This window comes from Castor canadensis, chromosome 15, assembly GCF_047511655.1.
Source record: "Castor canadensis chromosome 15, mCasCan1.hap1v2, whole genome shotgun sequence".
Taxonomy (NCBI): Eukaryota; Metazoa; Chordata; class Mammalia; order Rodentia; family Castoridae; genus Castor; species Castor canadensis.
In genome coordinates, this window is record NC_133400.1 from 17,242,372 (window position 1) to 17,261,040 (window position 18,669).

General features: G+C 39.2%; 1 protein-coding gene across 3 annotated transcripts in view; it reads right to left on the minus strand.

The window, feature by feature from the left end:
* The window catches only part of Tango6 (transport and golgi organization 6 homolog), a 174,502-nt gene that overhangs the window by 56,799 nt on the left and 99,034 nt on the right, over nt 1–18,669 (minus strand). For 2 of the 3 annotated variants that reach the window (XM_074055760.1, XM_020175326.2), the window contains one exon: nt 16,660–16,800. The exons of the other annotated variant lie outside the window; for it this stretch is intronic. In XM_074055760.1, coding sequence (XP_073911861.1) covers nt 16,660–16,800 — 141 coding nt within the window. The remainder of the gene's footprint in view (nt 1–16,659; nt 16,801–18,669) is intronic. 3 annotated transcript variants of the gene reach the window in all.

Here is an 18,669-nt window from a genome sequence, read left to right on the forward strand (position 1 = left end):
TTGCAGCTGGTGATTTTTAGAAAAGAACTACAATATCTACTTAAAGCTATTTAAAGAGATCTAATCATAAAAGGTAAGATTTCTACTTTTATAGTAGGATATAAAGCTTGACTTGGGAAGAAAAAAGGATATTGGAATGATTTAAAAAAATGAGTAAATTCTAAAGAAACTGTTGAAAAGCAAACAGTGAAGACTGCCAAAGAAACCCAGGTATGAATCTGGATAATGATTATGGAAGAAGAGGGGTCAGCAGCCTTCCCCTGTTAGGAGCCAAATAAATAGTAAATACTTCTGGCTTTGAAGACCATACAATTTCTGTCCCTATTACTCAGTTTTGCTGTTGTGGTATACAAGAAGCCATAGGAATTTGTAAACAAGTAAGTGTGGCTATTTCAATAAAACTTTATTTATGGACAATGAAATCTGCATTTTACATAATTATGGCATGTCACAAAAGGTAATTCTTCTTTTGTTCCCTCCCCCACATACAACCATTTAAAAATGTGAAAAACCACCCTTAATTTACAGGCTGTACAAAAACAGGCAGCAAGGTGGATTTGACCCAAGGGCCATTGTTTGTGGAATCCTGCAATTTCTACATATTAAAAACTCCACAGCCTTCTTGTTACAGAAATTAATCCCGTTGATGCTGCAGTCACCAATGTACATATACCCCTAAGAGTTCATGCCAACATGAGGCAGCTAGTTTTCTGATTTCACTGCATAATCTGGCTTTTACTGTCTCTATCAAATTCAATAAACATTTTATTAAAGCAAACAAATAACCATTGATTTATTATAGTTATGATTAAGGACATGATATTTCTAATCAGAAAGAGTCCCTGATCTAGTGTGACCCTGGAGAAGTCCCCAACTTCTCTGAACCTATTACCTGTCCTATAAAATGTAATTGTAGGACTATAAACCAACCTGTAGGGCCATTTCAAGGAGTATGTGAGAGCATGCATATGAAGTTGAGGCAGGATGGATCGGAGAAAATGAGGCATGGGAAACAACATCCAGGAATTCAGACATAAACACTGTATTAATAAATGGCCTGATTAAAACCACAAAGGCACTATCTTCTTTGTTTAAAGCCCTTACAACCCCCCTTAACAAGTTGTAACCTGTAATGACACTGATATATTTATAGGTGAGTTCACATGTATTATTTCATTTGGGTCTCAACAATCCTGAGAACAATAGTTGCTAGGTGGATTAGAACTCCAACTCCAGTGAATTTTTTAAAAAAGATGTCAGTCTCTCATTTCTGTCTCTGAATTGTTTATAATATCGACCTTTTCTCACCATTCTCACAGACATACCTCTAATCAAATCCTCATCTCTTTGTGTCAAGAAATACCACAATAGCCTCTCAGCTATCTCTCCTACTCCAGGCTCTCCTTTCTTTATCCATCTTTCATGCCCCTGCTAATCACACCTACACAACTTTCATCATGCTGCTTCCTTTAAGATTCTACAGAATCTACAAAATGTCCATTATGTTAAGTGCAAATTCCTCTGTCCAGCTTTCAAGATCCTTCTGTGGTATGGCCAGCCCTAACCTCTCTAGCAAGCCTTACCCCTCTAAGGAACCCAACACCATCTCCTACAAGGCAAGTCTCAGATCTCTGTTCAGACCACATGTATCCTCCTGTTCTGCCCTTCCACTTTCTCTCTTATCTAGGGCCATCTTTTTTCCTCCTTTCTTACATGTAACCTCTCATTCAAAATCCACCACCATCTCTTGCCCAGACTGCTCCAACAAAGTGACTCCTTCTTTCCTCCCTCCCTCCCTCCTTCCTTTCTTCCTTCCTTCCTTCCCTCCTTCCTTCCTTTTGTGGCACTGGGGTTTGAACTCAGGACCTACACCTTGACCCTTTTTTTGTAATGGATTTTTTCAATATAGGGTCTCACAAACTATTTTGCCTGGGCTGGTTTTGAACCATGATCCTCCTGATCTCTGCTTCTAGAGTGGCTAGGATTCTGTACAGGTGTAAGCCTGTGGTGCACAGCTCCCTTAAAGGTTTTTAAATAGCTCACATTTAAAGTCTGTATAAAATCTAAATCTCTTTAGTACAACACATGTAGTCTTTCATAATCCTGGCTCCTTGAGCTAAGCCAGGCCATGGATCCTAGTCTGAATTTGATGATTGATGAGAATGATGACTTCTTTTAATTTTAATGACTCTCAAACCAGAAAACAGTAAGTACAAAGATTATGAATAAGATAAAGACTCAGGGCCTGGGCATGGTGGTTCTCACCTGTAATTCCAGCTAAATGGGAAGTGAAGAAGGGAACATCTTGGTTTGAGGTCAGCCTTGGTAAAAAAGTTAGGAAGACCCTATCTCAAAAAAACCAAAAAACAAGCTGAGGACTAGAGTCTTGGCTCAAGAAGTAGAGCACCTGCTCAGCAGACATGAAACCCAGAGTTCAAATCCCAGTAGTACCCTCCCCACTCCCAAAAACATCCAGGCATGGTGACACAGGCCTATAATCCCAGTTCCTTAGGAGGTAAAGGTAAGAGGATCATGGTCCAAGGCCAGATACAGGCAAAAAGCATGAGACACTTAGCTGAAAAATAAACTAAAAGCAAAAAAACCCTAAAAGCCATGGGGACATGGCTTAAGTGGTAGAGCACATGCCTAGCAACAAATGCAAGGCCCTGAGTTTTAATTTTGGAATCGTCAAAAAAAAAAAAAAGACTCATGCAGGATGTAGTGGGACATGCCTGAAATCTCAGCATTTTGGAGGCTGAAGTTTTGGAGGATTACAAGTTCTAAGCCAGCTTGAGCTAGATAGTAAGACCCTCTTTAAAAAAAAAAAAATTCAGATGGGTGCACACAGTCCATTGACTCTGTTGGATCTTGGAAAATGTACTAAAATTTAACATGTATGCAGTAGAATCAAAGCAGTTTGCAGCTAAAGTTGAAAAAAACTGACCTAATATTTGAGCTGCTGTCCAGGACAGGCAAAACAAAATTTGCCATTTGAGTCTAAGTTAATTGCCTATTAAAACAAAAATTGAATGCTATTCAGAGGACTACACCAAAATCCATCATCTCTATAACATAATAGTCATAATGTCTTGAACATAATCTCAGGTTACTTGTTATATAAAAACATCACTCAGAAAAAACAAAATAAATAGAGGCAAACACTGAAATAATAGATATTTTAGTTAACAGGTAAGAGTTTGAACTCAGGGCTTTGCACTTGAAAAGCAAGCGCTGTACCACTTGAGCTACACATCCAGTCCATTTTGCTCTGCTTATTTTGGAGATGGAGGTCTTGTGAACTATTTGCCTGGGCTGGCCTCAGACCACAATCCTCCGGATTGAAGCCTCTCATGTACCTAGGATTATAGGTATAAGCCCAGTTCATACAGGAATAAGCACTCGGCTTTCACGTAAGAATTTTAAAGCAGCTGTTATAACTATGCTCAATGACACACAAGAAAATATACATTTCTGCCAGGCACTGATGGCTCATGCCTGTAATCTTAACTCCTCAGGAGGCAAAGATCTGAAGGATCTCAGTTTGAACCCAGCCCGGGCAAACAGTTCATGAGACCCTATCTCAAAAACAAACAAACAAACAAACAAACAAACTCATCACAAAAAAAAAAAGAAAGAAAGAAAGAAAAAGGGCTGGTGAAGTGTTTTGAGGTATAGGTCCTGAGTACAATCCCAGTACTGCAAAAAAAAAAAAAAAAAAAAGGCATTTCTAATGAAAGTCTCAAGAAAAACACAAAATATAAAAGGAGCCAAATGGGAAATCTTGAAATGAAAAATTAAAATTAATAGCAGAATGAACATAACAGAGGACAGAGTCCATGAACTTGAAGAAAGATCAGTTGAAACTGTCTAATCTGAAGAGATAAAATATTGAAAAGGGACAAAGGTGTGGCTCAGTAGTAGAGTGTTTCCCTGGCCCTGGATTTGATCACCAGCACCAGAAAAATAAACATTAATTATTTTAAAATTTAAAACTCAACAACTGAAAGTTCTAACATATGTAATCCGAGTCTTAGAACGGACTAAAAACCAGAGATAAATCTAACAAACCAAGAATAGAGGTTAAGAATAATAAAACATACTAGGGTTACAGTATAGTAACAGCATGTATTCAATAAAGATGAGACACTGTGTTCTATCACCAGCACCAAAATGAGTAATAATAATAATAATAATAATAATAATAATAATAATAAAAAAAAACATACTGGTCAATCCAAAAGAAAAAAGTAAAAAAAAAAAAAGGGAAGCAAAGAATAGATGAGACAAACAGAAAACAAGTAGCAAAAAGAAATATTTAAATTCAATTATATAAAAAATACATTAAATATAAACAGCAAAAAAACTATTTAAAAGATTAAGATTAAAGCTGAGGGGCTGGTGGCTCACGCCTGTGATCCTAGCTACTCAGGAGGCAAAGATCAGGAGGATTGAAGTTGGAAATCAGCCCCAGGCAAAAAGTTCTCAAGACACTATCTCAAAAAAAAAAAAAAAAATCACAAAAAAGGGCTGACAGAGTGACTCCAGTGGTAAGAGTGCCTGTCTAGCAAGTGTGAGGCCCTGAGTCCAAACCCCAGTTGCCGCCAAAAAAAAAAAAAAAAAAAAAGATTAAGATTAAAAGACAAAGATTGGCCAGGGGCAGTAGCTCAAACCTGTAATCCTAGGTATGTGGGAGGTGGAAATGGGGAGGACTGTGGTTCCAGGCAAGCCTGGGCAAAAAGTTCATGATTCTTTATCTCAACCAGTGGTTGGGCATGGTGGTGCTTGTCTATCATCCCACCTTCACAGAGAAGCACAAATAGGATAGTGGTCCAGGCATAAAGCGAGACCATATCTCAAAAATAACCAACATAAGGGAGTGAGGCGTGAGATGTGGTTTAAGTGGTATAGTATCTGCTTAACAAACATGAAATCCTGAATTCAAACTCCAGTACCACCAAAACAAAAAACAATAACTCACAACATAAAAGTGCTGGCATAGTGGCTCAATCATACAGCCACAGTCAGGGTAAGACCCTGAGTTCAACTCCCAGTACCACCAAAACAAAACAAGAGAAGTACAAAAACAGTCAAACTGCTATTTAAAAAAAAAGTAAGCCCCAAAGTCCTCTTGCTGAGACAGGAGGATCACAAGTTCAAGGCCAACCTAGGCTACATGGCAAGATCTCGTCTCAAAAAACAACAGTTGGGTGCCTAGTGGCTCATGTCTATAATCCTATCTACTCAGGAGGCAGAGATTAGGAGGATCATAGTTTGAAGCCAGCCCAAGCAAACAGTTCTCAAACCCTATCTTGAAAATACCCATATCTTAAAATGGGCTGGTGGAGTGGTTCAAGTGGTAGAGTACCTGCCTTGCAAGCGTGAAGCCCTGAGTTTGAACCCCAGTACAAAAACAATAACAAGAAATAAGACCCAAAAATATAGGGGCTACAAAAACCAACTTCAAATATAAAGACACAGATAGATTAAGGGATAAAGATGGAAAAATGTTTTACCATGAAACATTATTTACAAAAAGCTAGAGTGGCTATATCACAAAAAGTAGACTTCAGAACAAGGAAAGAAGAACAATGACAAAAGAGTCAATACATCAAAAAGAAACAACCAAATGTGTATGTGTTGGGCTAGTGGAGTGGCTCAAGTGGTAGAGTACCTGCCTACCAAATGTGTGTGTTTATGCACTCAGTACAAAGTTTCAAAATATATGAAATTAAAAAGTGGCAGAATTGAGAGGAGAAGTAAGATATATCTACAGCCCTCCTCTTTCAGTGATTAATAAACACACAGAAGACCTGTAAGAGTACTGAAAATTTTAACAATTCTATCAACCACATTTACTTAATTGACATTCATAGAACAAAGCTCCCTCACTCAGGGCATTTCCTGAGCCATAAATATCAATATATTTAAAATAAATAGAATAACATAGAGTATGTTCTCTCACAAGGAAAATAGAATGCCAATAACAAAGTTACCTAGAAAAATCCACAGATATCTGGAATTTATGTTTTTATTGGGCAGGACTGGGATTTGAACATAGGGATCTGTGCTGGCAAAGCAGTTGCTCTACCACTTGAGCAGATACTTGGAGTTTCAACAACAAATGCCACATTTCTAAGTAACTCCTGGTAGAAAAAAATTAGAAAATATGAAATGAACAAAAATGAAAACATATAAATTTATAGAATGTAGCTAAGGCATTCCATAAATCTTATAGGACAGTTTACTTGTATTTATTTTTTCAGTATTGGGGCTTGAACTCAGGCCCTTATGCTTGCTAGTCAGGCTCTCTACCACTTGAGCCAAGCACCCAGCTGTATTGTACTTTAGTTATTTTTCTGTTAGGGTCTCAAGTTTTTGCCTGGGGCTGGCCTCAGAGCATGATCCTCTTACCTCTGGTGTCTTACATTGCTGGGATCACAGGTGTGTGCCACCATGCCTGACTTAATGACTGCACTGAGGTCTCATTAACTTTTTGTCCAGGCTGGCCTCCAACTTCCAAAGTAGCTGGGATTTTTTTTTGGGACTACTGGGGTTTGAACTCAGGGCCTCCTGCTTGCTAGGCAGGCACTCTACCTCTTGAGCCACTCTGCCAGCTCCCAGGTAGCTGGGATTTTAGGTGTGAACCACACAACCAGCCTAGTTCACAGTTCTGAATATTTACTTTAGAAAAAAAAAGAAAGGTCCAAATCAATTATTGAAACTAGAAAAGTGGGACTAGGGTGTTGTAGTTCAGTGGGAAAGCACTTGCTTGGCATGTGGGCTCAAGGCCCTGGGTTCAATCTCCAGTGTAAACCTATGGTAATCAAAATAGTGTTATCGTGGTGTAATATAATAGTATAAATAAATGGAACAGAATAAAACCAGAAATCAATTCAATGAGGAACGATAATCTTTGAAACAAATGGTGGTAGAACAACTAGACAGCTACATGGAAAAAAAAAAAAAAAGAATTCAACCCTAACCAAATGCAAAAATTAAATGGAAATGGGTCATAGCCTTCAATGTAAAAGCTAAAATGTCTAAAGTTCTAGGAAAAGAGATGGGAGGAAATAGTCACAAGCTTGGGATAAACAAAAACTTTTTAGGACACAAAAAGCATGAACTTTCTACTAAAAAATGTATAGAAATGAATGTCGTGAGTAGCACTGTATATATGGAAAAGAGAAGAGGACCAAGGAGACAGGCCTCGGGGTTAGGGTTTCTGAACTTGAGGGACCTTGCAGTAGGTGAGGACCCAGCAAAGAAAACTGGAGAGTAGTCCTGAGGTAGGAAGAGAACCAGGCAAGTCTACAGTCAGGGAGGCCTGGAGAGGAAGTTGTTTCAAAAAAGAAGGAGTGGCCAATTAAATCAAATACTACAGTTTTTTGGAAAACCTTTGACATGTAGTTAGTTGAATTAGTGGATAGAAGACTGACTATGTTCAATTTTCTTTTGTTTTCTACTGTCTGGAAGAAGGTATCTGTCAGAGCAGGATTTGAGGCAGCATTTTGCTCTTCTCTGCACAGATGATGGGTTTTCTAAAATCAGATTATGGGCTTCATCCTGGAGCTAGACTGGCTTTAAGAGACCTGCATCCTTGCTCATTGCTTGAGGGAACTCTGAGGGGCAAAGTGACTACAAACTTGATACATAAAAAAAAAAATTAAGTAGGTAACACAGAAAAGGACTGGTAGGGTGTTTTGCAAGTTTCAACAGCTAGAAAAACACCCTAAAGCCTAGGCTCCACCCTTTTCCTGGAATATACAGCAATTTGAGAAAAGATACCTTTTAACCAAGAAGTATAAGCTGCTTTGCCTCAGGATTTCTGGGATAATTTCACTTGCCATGACATATTCCAATAGAGATCTAAGATTTAATTCCCTCCCCTCAGTTCCCATTCAGATTATTGATTTCTGATCTCTCCTACAGGTAAACTCACTGACAGAGCAACATGACTCTGTTTTTGCTCTCATGTTTTAAAAGTCTCTGACCTAGAGAAAACTGAAACTTGTTTGAGCTTGCTGATTACAAGACTATGTTCTGCTCTAAAAAATAAGAAGTACTATTCTTTGTACTTCATGATGACACTATTAGACCTGAGTGGTTCTTTCAGAGTAGCAAAAGGTTCTCACTGAGTCACGCATCTATCCATCCATACCTTGGTCCCTCCCTCCCTCCATTCTCTGACAGATTTCTTGACTCATCATCTTTGGGAGCAAAGATACACACACATTTTGGAGATGGCTGGTCAGGGTTACAAGTTTAGTTTCAAGCCATGGAATAATTTTTCTCCGGGAGACATTAGCAGTCTCATTCACTGTGGACAAGATGAGCATCTTAGGAAGACAACTTAGCACTGAGTAAGAATACCCTTGAAAGTATGCATCTGGGGGGCAGGGGGGAGAAATGAACCAAGCCTTGTATGCACATATGAATAATAAAAGAAAAATGAAAAAAAAAAAAAAGAAAGTATGCATCTGGCACTGGCAGCTTGCCTCAAGTGATAGAGCACTTGCCTAGCAAGCACAAAAGTCCTGAGTTCAAAACTCAGTACCACACACACACATAAAAAGCACGCATATACTCTGACTAGTAATTTCCTTGTAGGAACCTGTCCTAAGGAAGGAATCAAAGGTTCACCAGAGGAAATTATATGAATGAATAATCAGTAGCATTCTAAATAAAATTATGGTAAATTCAGGATATTGATTATAATATAAAACAAGTGTACTTCCAGGAGATACTTAATGATACAGAAAAGTTATTATAAAGCAGACATAAAAGCACCAGCTTATAGTCCCAGCTACTCAGAAGAATGAGGCAGGAGGATATATTGAGCCCAGGAGTTCAAGGCCAGGTTGGGCAACACAGTGAGATCCATTTAAACAGAAAGAAAAAGAAAAAGAGTAGTACTTATGAAAAAAACAGAATATACATACAATATAATTATGATTTTAAGACAGGAAGACAACTGGAAGGAAACATCAAATGCTACACAAAGAGCTGGACGGGTAGCTTAGTGGTAGCATACATGCATGCCTGAAGCCCTAGGTTCAATCCCTAGCACCAAAATAAATAAATAAAATAAAATATAAACAAAGATTGGTTACTTCCAAATGATGAAACTGCAGGTATAATTTTCTTTTCTATACTTTTAAATATTTTCCAAATTGTCTGAAACGACCATGTGTTACTATATAATTAGGGGAAGGAAAAGATCTATGCATAAATTTTTAAATTACACCCTTCAAAAAACTGACATGAGGAGGAAAAAGAAAAGAAGAAAAAATAGTTATCCAGTCTGGGCTTCAACCTTTAACTCTGGCCTTATTAGCATTTTCAACTTAAATAAAAATAAAAGTTTGCTGAATTAAACTACATGGATGATAACCTAGGGAGACCTGACAAGGAGACTTTCATCTGGTCCTCTCAATTTTGCTGAAAATTTCTCCTTTTAAAATATGTGAATTCTAACCTTTATGGTTTATTGCTGCTGAATTTTTGATTGCTAAACTCCCATACTGGTACCCAATTATTCACACTTCTATCTCTCTTTTCACCTTAATTTAAGCCTGTGTTGTGAGGAGAAAAATCTCTGAAAACTATCATACAAAAGCTGTTTTTCAAGAACTGACCTGCTGTGCTGTGATAATGATGTGACCCTGTTCATACTGCAGGGTCTGAGAGGATAAAGGACAGATAAGATCATTTCTTCTGTGCTCCCACAATACACAGGCCTCTTCCCATGGGCAGAGTTGATTATGACTTGATCTCTAACTAAACTATAAGCTCTCTGAAAGAAGAGATTGTGGCTTTTCATGCTCCCACTTCCAGCTCCCCCCAACAGAACCCATTATTTAGCAGCTACCCTGTTTTTAGAGACACAGTTTTGATGTAGCCCAGGCTGGCCTCAAACTCAGGATCCACCTGCCTTATCCTTCAGAGTGCTAGGATTATTGGCACGCCCCTCCATGATTGGCTCAAGAAATGTTTTCAAATTGAACTATATTGATGTCGTCATCCCCAATATTGGCGGGGAAGGATATTCAAGATAAAGAATTTTGAGCATTAGAAAGAACAACCAAATATCCTAGGACTTTGTGATTTAGAACTTGGCAAAAACAGGAAATGAAATTAGAATTCACAAAGTTTGGGTACCACTATGCGCAGAAGTAGAAATAGCTTTTTCATAAAGAGCTTCTGATCCAAGCTCAGGACTGAAGTGAGAGACACATACAAAAAAGAAGCAGCTTCAGGGGCAGGGGGTGCAGCTCAGCGGTAGAGTGTGTGCTTAGCATGAGTGAGGCCCTGGAGTCAATCTCTAGCACCAAAAACAAACAAACAAAAAACCCACCAACTTCATTATTTCCTCTCTCTTATGCCTTAGAATGAGAAATAAATGTTTGCAAAGACATGAAATACTCCCTAAAGAGAAGGAAAACTAAAATACATACTGTAGTTCACATTATGATCCATTAAAGTTAAAAGGAAGACAAAGAAGTGTAGGGGCATATATAATCATTTCAAAGATGGCCCCAGGTTCTAATAAGAAGAGCACAAGGCTAGTCATTAACATTTTACCCTAAAAAGGGCTGAAGGTATAACTTAGTGGTAGAGTACTTACCTAGCATGAGGCCATGGATTCAAACCTCAGCATCACAAATGGGGGTGTGTGGTGGAGGGGGTGGGGGGAGGGGGAAAGAGAGAGAGAGAGAGAGAAAGAGATGGACAGATATGCTAATAAGATTGGTAGAAAATAAATGAAATTAGCTATGTGATGAAATTAACTATATGAAGAAACTCAAAAGGATTTATAAGCATATTACAAAAAGAAATGATTCATTTTTTTCTGAATGAATAATTAATTCTACCAATCTAAAATGCAATTTAAGATATGAGATAGGCAGAAGTTAGTCAGGTCCACCAGGAAGACTGTATAGGTTGTGTAGCAGACAACTCAGGGCATGCCACTCATACAGTGGTGCCTGTTGGAATTTATACTAGGAATGACCTGTATAGCTAGGTGTGGTAGTCCTGGATTTAACTAACACATTAGAGTGATATTATAAAGCAGAAATAGAAAGGCCCACATGGGCTCTAGAGCAGGGTGTCTCAACAGGTGCTCTGTTGCCATTCTGAGCCACAAAATTCTGTGATGTGGGGTTGCACTGTGCATGGCTAGCAGCATCCCAGGTCTCTATTCACCACGTCAGTCACGACACCCCTCCCCTGCACACACAACCAAAAATGTCTCCAGATACTGCCAAGTGTTCCCGGTGAGCTAAACTCCACCCACTACTTGAGAACCACTGGTCTAGAGGAACAAAGAACTGGGTAGTGTCTGTCAAGCTCTGACGAAGAGCCAGCAGATACTACACAGGCAGACGTGAGAGAGGACTGCAGGGTACAGCAGATCAGATTAATTCTCTAGGCAAACTCAGGCAGAAATAACTCCCACAGGTGTACTTAATCCCCTGTGCCATGTAAGGTCCCAATTACCAATACAATATATCAGAAAAGTATTGCTAAAGAGTAAATGTGTTCTATTTTTTAAAGAGGTTTTTAAAAAACGCAACAGCATATAACAGTCCACAGGTTACTGTAACATCGACATTGGACTGTATAAGATGAAACAGATGGAAAAACATTCGGAATGAATGGTAATTTAACAATGTGTTAAGATTAAATTTCTCAAGTTAAAAAAATAAAACCTAAGTAGTTTCTTAAATAAGAGAGACTAAACCAAAATCCTACCACAATATTTTCTACATTGAAAAGGAAAGATAAAAATATATAGATTCACATTTATACAATCGTGGTTTGGGAAAGTCTTTCTATGTATAAGAGAAACCATAAAGGGAAAGATAAATTTACCTACATCAAAATAAAAAACTTCTGCTGGGTACAGTGTCACACACCTATAATTCCAGCACTTTGGAATCTGAGGCAGGAGGATCTCAAGTTCTAGGATAGCGTGGAACCTATCTAGCAAGACCCTGTCTCAAAAATAAATAAATACATAAAAATAAAAAAATTTCTGTTTCAAAAACAAAATAAAACAGAAAACATGTATAAAACTAAAAGATAAACCAAAAAAACCTAAAAATATTTAGAGCACAAAATCATTAACTCAAGATTTTTAAATAGCTGGGCACCAGTAGCTCATGTTTGTAATCCTAGCTACTCAGGAGGCAGAGATCAGGAGGATCACAGTTCAAAGCCAGTCCAGACAAATAGTTCATAAGATCCTATCTTGAAAATACCTAACACAAAAGGGCTAGTGGAGTGGCTCAAGGTGTAGAACCTGAGTTCAAGCCCTGGTACTCAAAAAAAAAAAAAAAAAAAAAAAAAAAACAATCAAATATACAGGCTTTTATAAACAAAATAGTAAAAATCAATATCCAATGAAAAACCAGACAAAGGACAAGAACATGTAATTCACACATATATTCAAACTCCTTCCACATATAAAAGCTTTGCTAGTATCTGAAGGATATTTAACCTTATCAATTGTATAAAAGGGAGTAAAAACAAGGTAACTTTTCTTTGTATATCTGCTGAATAAAGAGTTATAAAAAATGACATAAAGAAGAGAACAGATGTTCCCAAACATTGATAATATAAACTGCCATAACCTTTCTGGAAGATAATTTAGCAATAAATATGTTTGGAAATATGTACATGCATTTAACAAATAAATTTGCTTTGCTTTGTTTTGTGGTGCTGGGGATGGAATTCAGGCACTCTACCACTTGAGCCACTCCTCCAGCTCTAACAAATTTTACTTTTAGAAAATTTTCCTAGGAAATTACCATGGGTCTACACAAGGATTTAAGTATGAGAATACTCATCTCAATGTGACTCACAATAGCAAAAAATTAGAACCACCAATAGCAAACTATTAATTAGTTTAAAAAATTAGGGCATATTCAAATAATAGTAATTATCCAATCATTAAAAACTATAGGAGAGCTGGGCACCCGTGGCTCATACCTGTACTCTTAGCTACTTGGGAGGCTGAGATCAGGAGGATCTTAGTTTGAGGTCAGACAAGGCAAACAGTTCACAAGACCCCATCACCAAAAATAACCAGAACAAAATGGACTAAAGGTTTGGCTCAAGGGGTAGAGTACCTGCTTTTCAAGCACCTGCTTTTTTTTTTTTTTTGGTACTAGGGCTTGAACTCAGCACCTACACCCTAAGCCACTCTACCAGCCCTCTTGAGTAAAGGGTTTTGTTCGAGATAGGGTCTCACAGGACTATATGCCTGGCTGGCTTCGAACCACAAGCCTCCTGATCTCTGCCTCCTGAGAAGCTAAGATTACAGGCGTGAGCCACCAGCGTCCAGCAAAACTTTCCTTTTTTTTTGGGCAGCACTGGGGTTTGAACTCATGGCTTCCTGCTTGCCAGGCAGGTGCTCTGCCACTTGAGCCATGGCTCCAGCCCAAGGCTCCTGCTTTTCAAGTGTGAAGCCCTCAGCAATGAGTTCTAACACCAATTCAAGAAAAAAAAAAACTATAGAAGATATGAAAAATGCTCACGCTGATGTCAAAAAAAAAAAAAGTGTGAAATGACATGGAAAAATGTTTAGGATGCAATATAGGACACTGGATAAGAGAAAGGGTTTGAAGTCAGACTCCCAGAATTAAAATTCTGGATCCATCATTAGTTAGCTATGTGACATAGGTCAAGCTAGTTAACCCTCTCTGTATTCAGTTTTCTAACCTGCAAAAAAAGTAACCCTTATGAAATAATGGATCTAGGTACGGATCACCCATGGTTACTTAAAACCATTAGAATGAAAGTCAATAGGGAAGTTTATAATGAATGGATCCCACTGGAAATGCTATGATCAATTTTGACATCACTAAAAGTTGGATAACCAGACACTGTGTGCTTTCTTTTTTTTCACTGTGTGCTTTCAGATGTGAGACAACGGGAAGTACAATATACATATGGCCCATGAAGTGTTCTTGCTTTCTAAAATTTGGCCCAAGTCTATCTGTTTCTAGATCTCTCAGCTTACTGGAAACAGGCAGATTTAATTCCATTAAAATAAGGATCAAAGACAATCAAAATAATAAATAATAAAAAGTCAAAAGAGTGCTTACCTCTGGGGCAGGTATAGACTAGAAAGGGACAAAAGGAAACTTTATGGGTTACTGGAAGCTTCTGATCTGAGTAGTGGTGAATATGTCAAGAATCATAAAGTTATACTTTTAAACTCAGTGTACTTTATAAACTCTACTATACATATATAATACCTCAACTTTTAAAAACAGAAAGGAGAAAAAAAGCTCCTGTGTTTTTCTACCATCACCTAGTGCAAGAAGACAAGCAAATGTGGGTCAGAAGCTGGTAGTGTGCTGCACCCCAGCTTCAACCTGTGGGCCTCGTGTTCCCCCAAACTCCTATTGCTGCAAAGTGGTGGGGATGGGAAAAGAGCGAGGCCCAGGTAATAAAACTTATTAGGGAAGCCCTATAAAGTAGCTTTCACAGGAATTTCTACAACATTAGCAAACCAAGAATATTGCCTGTGTTGTAAAAATGGGCTTTAATTTCACATAAAGGTTTGCAACAAGTCATCTCAACTATGCACCAAGACAAACTGGTACTGGTGATCTTCCCTTAACTGAAATGCTTGGGACCAAAGTGTTTTAGTTATAAATTCTTTTGTTTTTTTCAGTAATGGGGATGGAATTCAAGGCCTTGCACTTGCCAGACAGGTGCTCTACCACTTGATCCACTCCACCAGCCCCAATAGAGTTTCAGATTTTGGGTATTTTGGGCTTTGGAAATATCTGAATATACATAATGAGATATTTGCGAAATGGAGCCCAGTCTAAATTAAAATTCATTTATATTCATATATACCTTGTGCATATAGCCTGAAGGTAATTTTATGCAATATTCATTTTTATTTTAAAATTTTTTGGATATACTGGGGTTTGAACTCAGGGCCTTATGCTTACTAGGCAAGCACTCTACCACTTAAGCCATGACTCTAGCCCCTTTTGCTGTAGGTTATTTATAGGGTCTTGCCCTTTTGCCTGGGCCTGCCTGGGACTGCAATTCTGCTATCTATGCTTCCTGCATAGCTGGGATCACTGGCCTGTAGCACCATGCCTGGTTTATTGGTTGAGATGGGGTCTTGCTAACTTTTTGCCTAGGCTGGCCTTGAACCTCAATCCTTCCAATCGCTGCCTCCTGAGTAGCTGGGATGACAATATATTTAATGGTATTTTTGCATGAAGCTAAATTTCATGGAATAGCATCATGTGAAGTGTTCAGAAAGATTCAGATTTTAGATTTTGGATTTTCAGATTAAGGATGCTCTACCTGAAATGTGAATCCAAAGCTAGCAGTTAAAGCTAAGGCTATATTCACAGCTGGATACTAGGAAGGGTAGGCTATTGAGGAAGGATGGAATTTGCTTTGAAAATGACAGACGACTTTTGGACATTGAGCTGATTATAAGAGCCTAGAAGGAAGAGTAAGGCATCTGTCCCACTTGACCCAGCCCTCCATCCTCACCACCACTCTCACCCCAGAAGATGACCTGGGCTGCTCGTTGCAGACTGAAATATGTATTAGCAGTGTTCGTTGTCCCAATGGTAAGTGTTTATAGAGGTTACAGAGTAAATATGCAGATGTCTATGCATGATTTACATTCCTTCTTATCTTCCACAATCCCAATGGCACTCATAAACAGAAGTTAGAGGTTACACTTGATCTTGTTATACTTTAAGCTTAACATTCACACCTACTATGAGAGAATGATTTCTAGAATAAGTACTATTAATATCCTCAATTTATATGTAGACACTGAAGCATCAAGAAATTAAGAAACTGCTGGGTGCTGGTGGCTCACACCTGTAATCCTAGCTACTCAGGAGGCGGAGATCAAGAGGATTGTGGTTCGAAGACAGCCAGCCTGGGCAAATAATTCAGGAGACCCGATCTCAAAAAACCCATCACACTAAAAAAAAAGGTTGGTGGAGTGGCTCAAGGGGTAGGCCCTGAGTTCAAACCCCAGTACCGCCAAAAAAAAAAAAGAAGAAGAAGAAGAAATAACAGCCCATGTTCCTAACTTCTACTATCAGTTTGTATAGCCTAGATCAACTTCCTTCAAGTTGGTGGTTCAATTCTTAGCACTACCACCACCCAGGTGATGAGTCTTGGATAAACTACTGAAGGTGCCTCAACCCCAGTTTTTCCTACAACATGTGCCTTACAATAGCTTCCTTACAATAGTTGTTGGAAAAATTAGATGAGAATAAATACATTGAGAATGTGGCACACAGGAGAAATTCAAGTAGAATCTGTACTCTTCCTTGCCTACTTGACATTCCTCTTCTTTTTATGCTTGCTGCTGCTCAACAAGTGTGAAACTTCTCTTTCCAGGTCCACTGAAAATTAGGGCTCAACACGGTAGCTTTAGGGAAGGAAACTAAGCAATTGTGGGAATGGACACTGCTGCTGACAGTCTCCTAGTGGGCATATTTGCTGACATGTGCTAAGTTCTACACAGGGGCCAGTTCACATCTGCCTCTAATTTGGCCTCACTTGCTAGTATGAGCTTTCTAGCACACAGACTGTGGTTTTAAAGCCACACTGCTCCTCCACCCTATTCCAGATGGATGGAACCAGAAAACTCACCTAATGCCCTGACAATTCGCATCAGGACTTCCCCAACTTTCATCCTGGTCTCTGGAGTGCGCTTGTCTTTGCCACTGTCATACTGGGCCAACAGGTCAACCAAGATTTTCTCAGGGTACACATCTGAGAGCAGGGCAACCCCTGGGGTTCAAATAAAAAACAAAGAATTCATTATTATTTAGGATTGAAAGGCAAATAATCCCGGCCATCCTGTGACAGGATGGACACAGACATTTAAGCCAACCTATAACTCCACCAGCAAGAGCTGCCCTTTATTTGGAGAGACAACTTACTGAGTAGAAAGAAGCTGGGTCTGGGAGTTCAGACTCCTGGATTCATCTAGTTCAGCCCAATCTCCAGTGTCCCTCACAGCACCAACACTCAATGATCTATGAGTCACAGACGTTTAAAGACGACTAAATCACTGCATTCCATAAGCTATGGCAGGGATCCACTCAGCAGCTGGAGACCACTAGGAACTCTCCATCCTGAGAGTCTAAGGTTTGATGATTAGTGTTGTCCCTGCCAACACAGCTTGAAACACAGCAGTCCTTCCTGCCTTTACTGTAGTTCTCCATTCCAATGCAACTTCTCCCTGTAAAACTGTCAATGATGAGAGGTATTTCCACAAGGAAACATTTTCAGAGTACTGTGGGCATGATCAATATTAGACCTAACCTATGGCTGAGTCCCCAGATCAAAGAAAAAGGGAAGATCCTGCCCTTAAGTCTCTCTTTCTAGGATCTCTTCTCCATCTACACCAGGGACTCTACAATGTGTAACCCACAATACTGCTTCTAATCTGAGCCCAGCCCACACTGAATAAGCTCTGAGGGGATACGGTAAGGGGAGACAAGACCTGGAACGGACCAGAATAAAGCCCCCAGTCTCCAAAACATATAACAATGAATTCGACTACTCGGGGGGAAAAGGTTATAGCCTATTAATGAAAAGTGAGGAAAAAGGAAGTAATAAAATAAAGAAGGAAACGGATTTTAGAATATACCTAGGATGAGATGTTTCTCATCACCTCTACCTCAGCTACTCTGGTCCCTGGTATCAGTTCTGGATTTTTCTCAGTAATCCCCTAATTACTCTCTCTGCTTGTTCCCTTTTCTCTCATTGCCGCTGGAAAGATTTGCTTTCAAACATTCTTATGCTCAAATCCCTCGATGGTTTCTGTTCTCCTCTGAGTAGGAACAGGCCATCCCCCATTGTCCTGGTTCTCTCTCTGACCCCCTCTCTGATCACACTGTCACTGGCTCTCTGTCCTCAGCTACTTTGCAGACCTTGCTTTTTTCTTTGAGAACCAAGTTGCTCTTTGCCTCACTTCCCCCTCTTCTGGGAAGCCTGACAGCTGGCTCTGCTCACTATCACACTTATCAAATATAAAGCAGCAGCCTCCCTCCCCGACCAATTCTTTATCCCTCTCACCCTGCTTCATTTTCTTTTCAGCATGTAATATTACCTGACAGCTCATGTATTTCCTTATTTATTGTCTGCTTTCCTCCTTGGCATGTGAACTCCACAAAGCCAAGGATTTTGCTGTTACCCCCCACCCCATGCCTTAATGCATACAAGAACATAGCAAGTGCTCATTAACTATTTGTTAAATGAGTCAATGAATGAATAACTAAAAAGGGCTCAATGATACAGACTCGCTATAAATTTCAGGAATTTAGAGAGTGTGGGAGGGAGTAATAGCAATGGTGAAGAATGTAATTATTTTTCATCTGAGTTTAACATTCTCCTGTTGAAACTAGCAATCTTGCAGACAGCATCTACATATCATTTTCTGTGGTACAGGTTGTGAGTCCATTCTCTTATAAACCAAATGCACTTTCTCTTCATTCCTCTGCATCTGGTGAACTGTGAAGGCTGGTATACCTGCTGAGGGATGCACCTGTCTGCCCATTCTCTTTTCAGACCTCCCCACCCCCACTTGTTGGCTTTCAAAGAGCTTGGGAAGCCTCTGTGTGTGGTCCTAAGCCACGCCTCCCTCCATGTGGG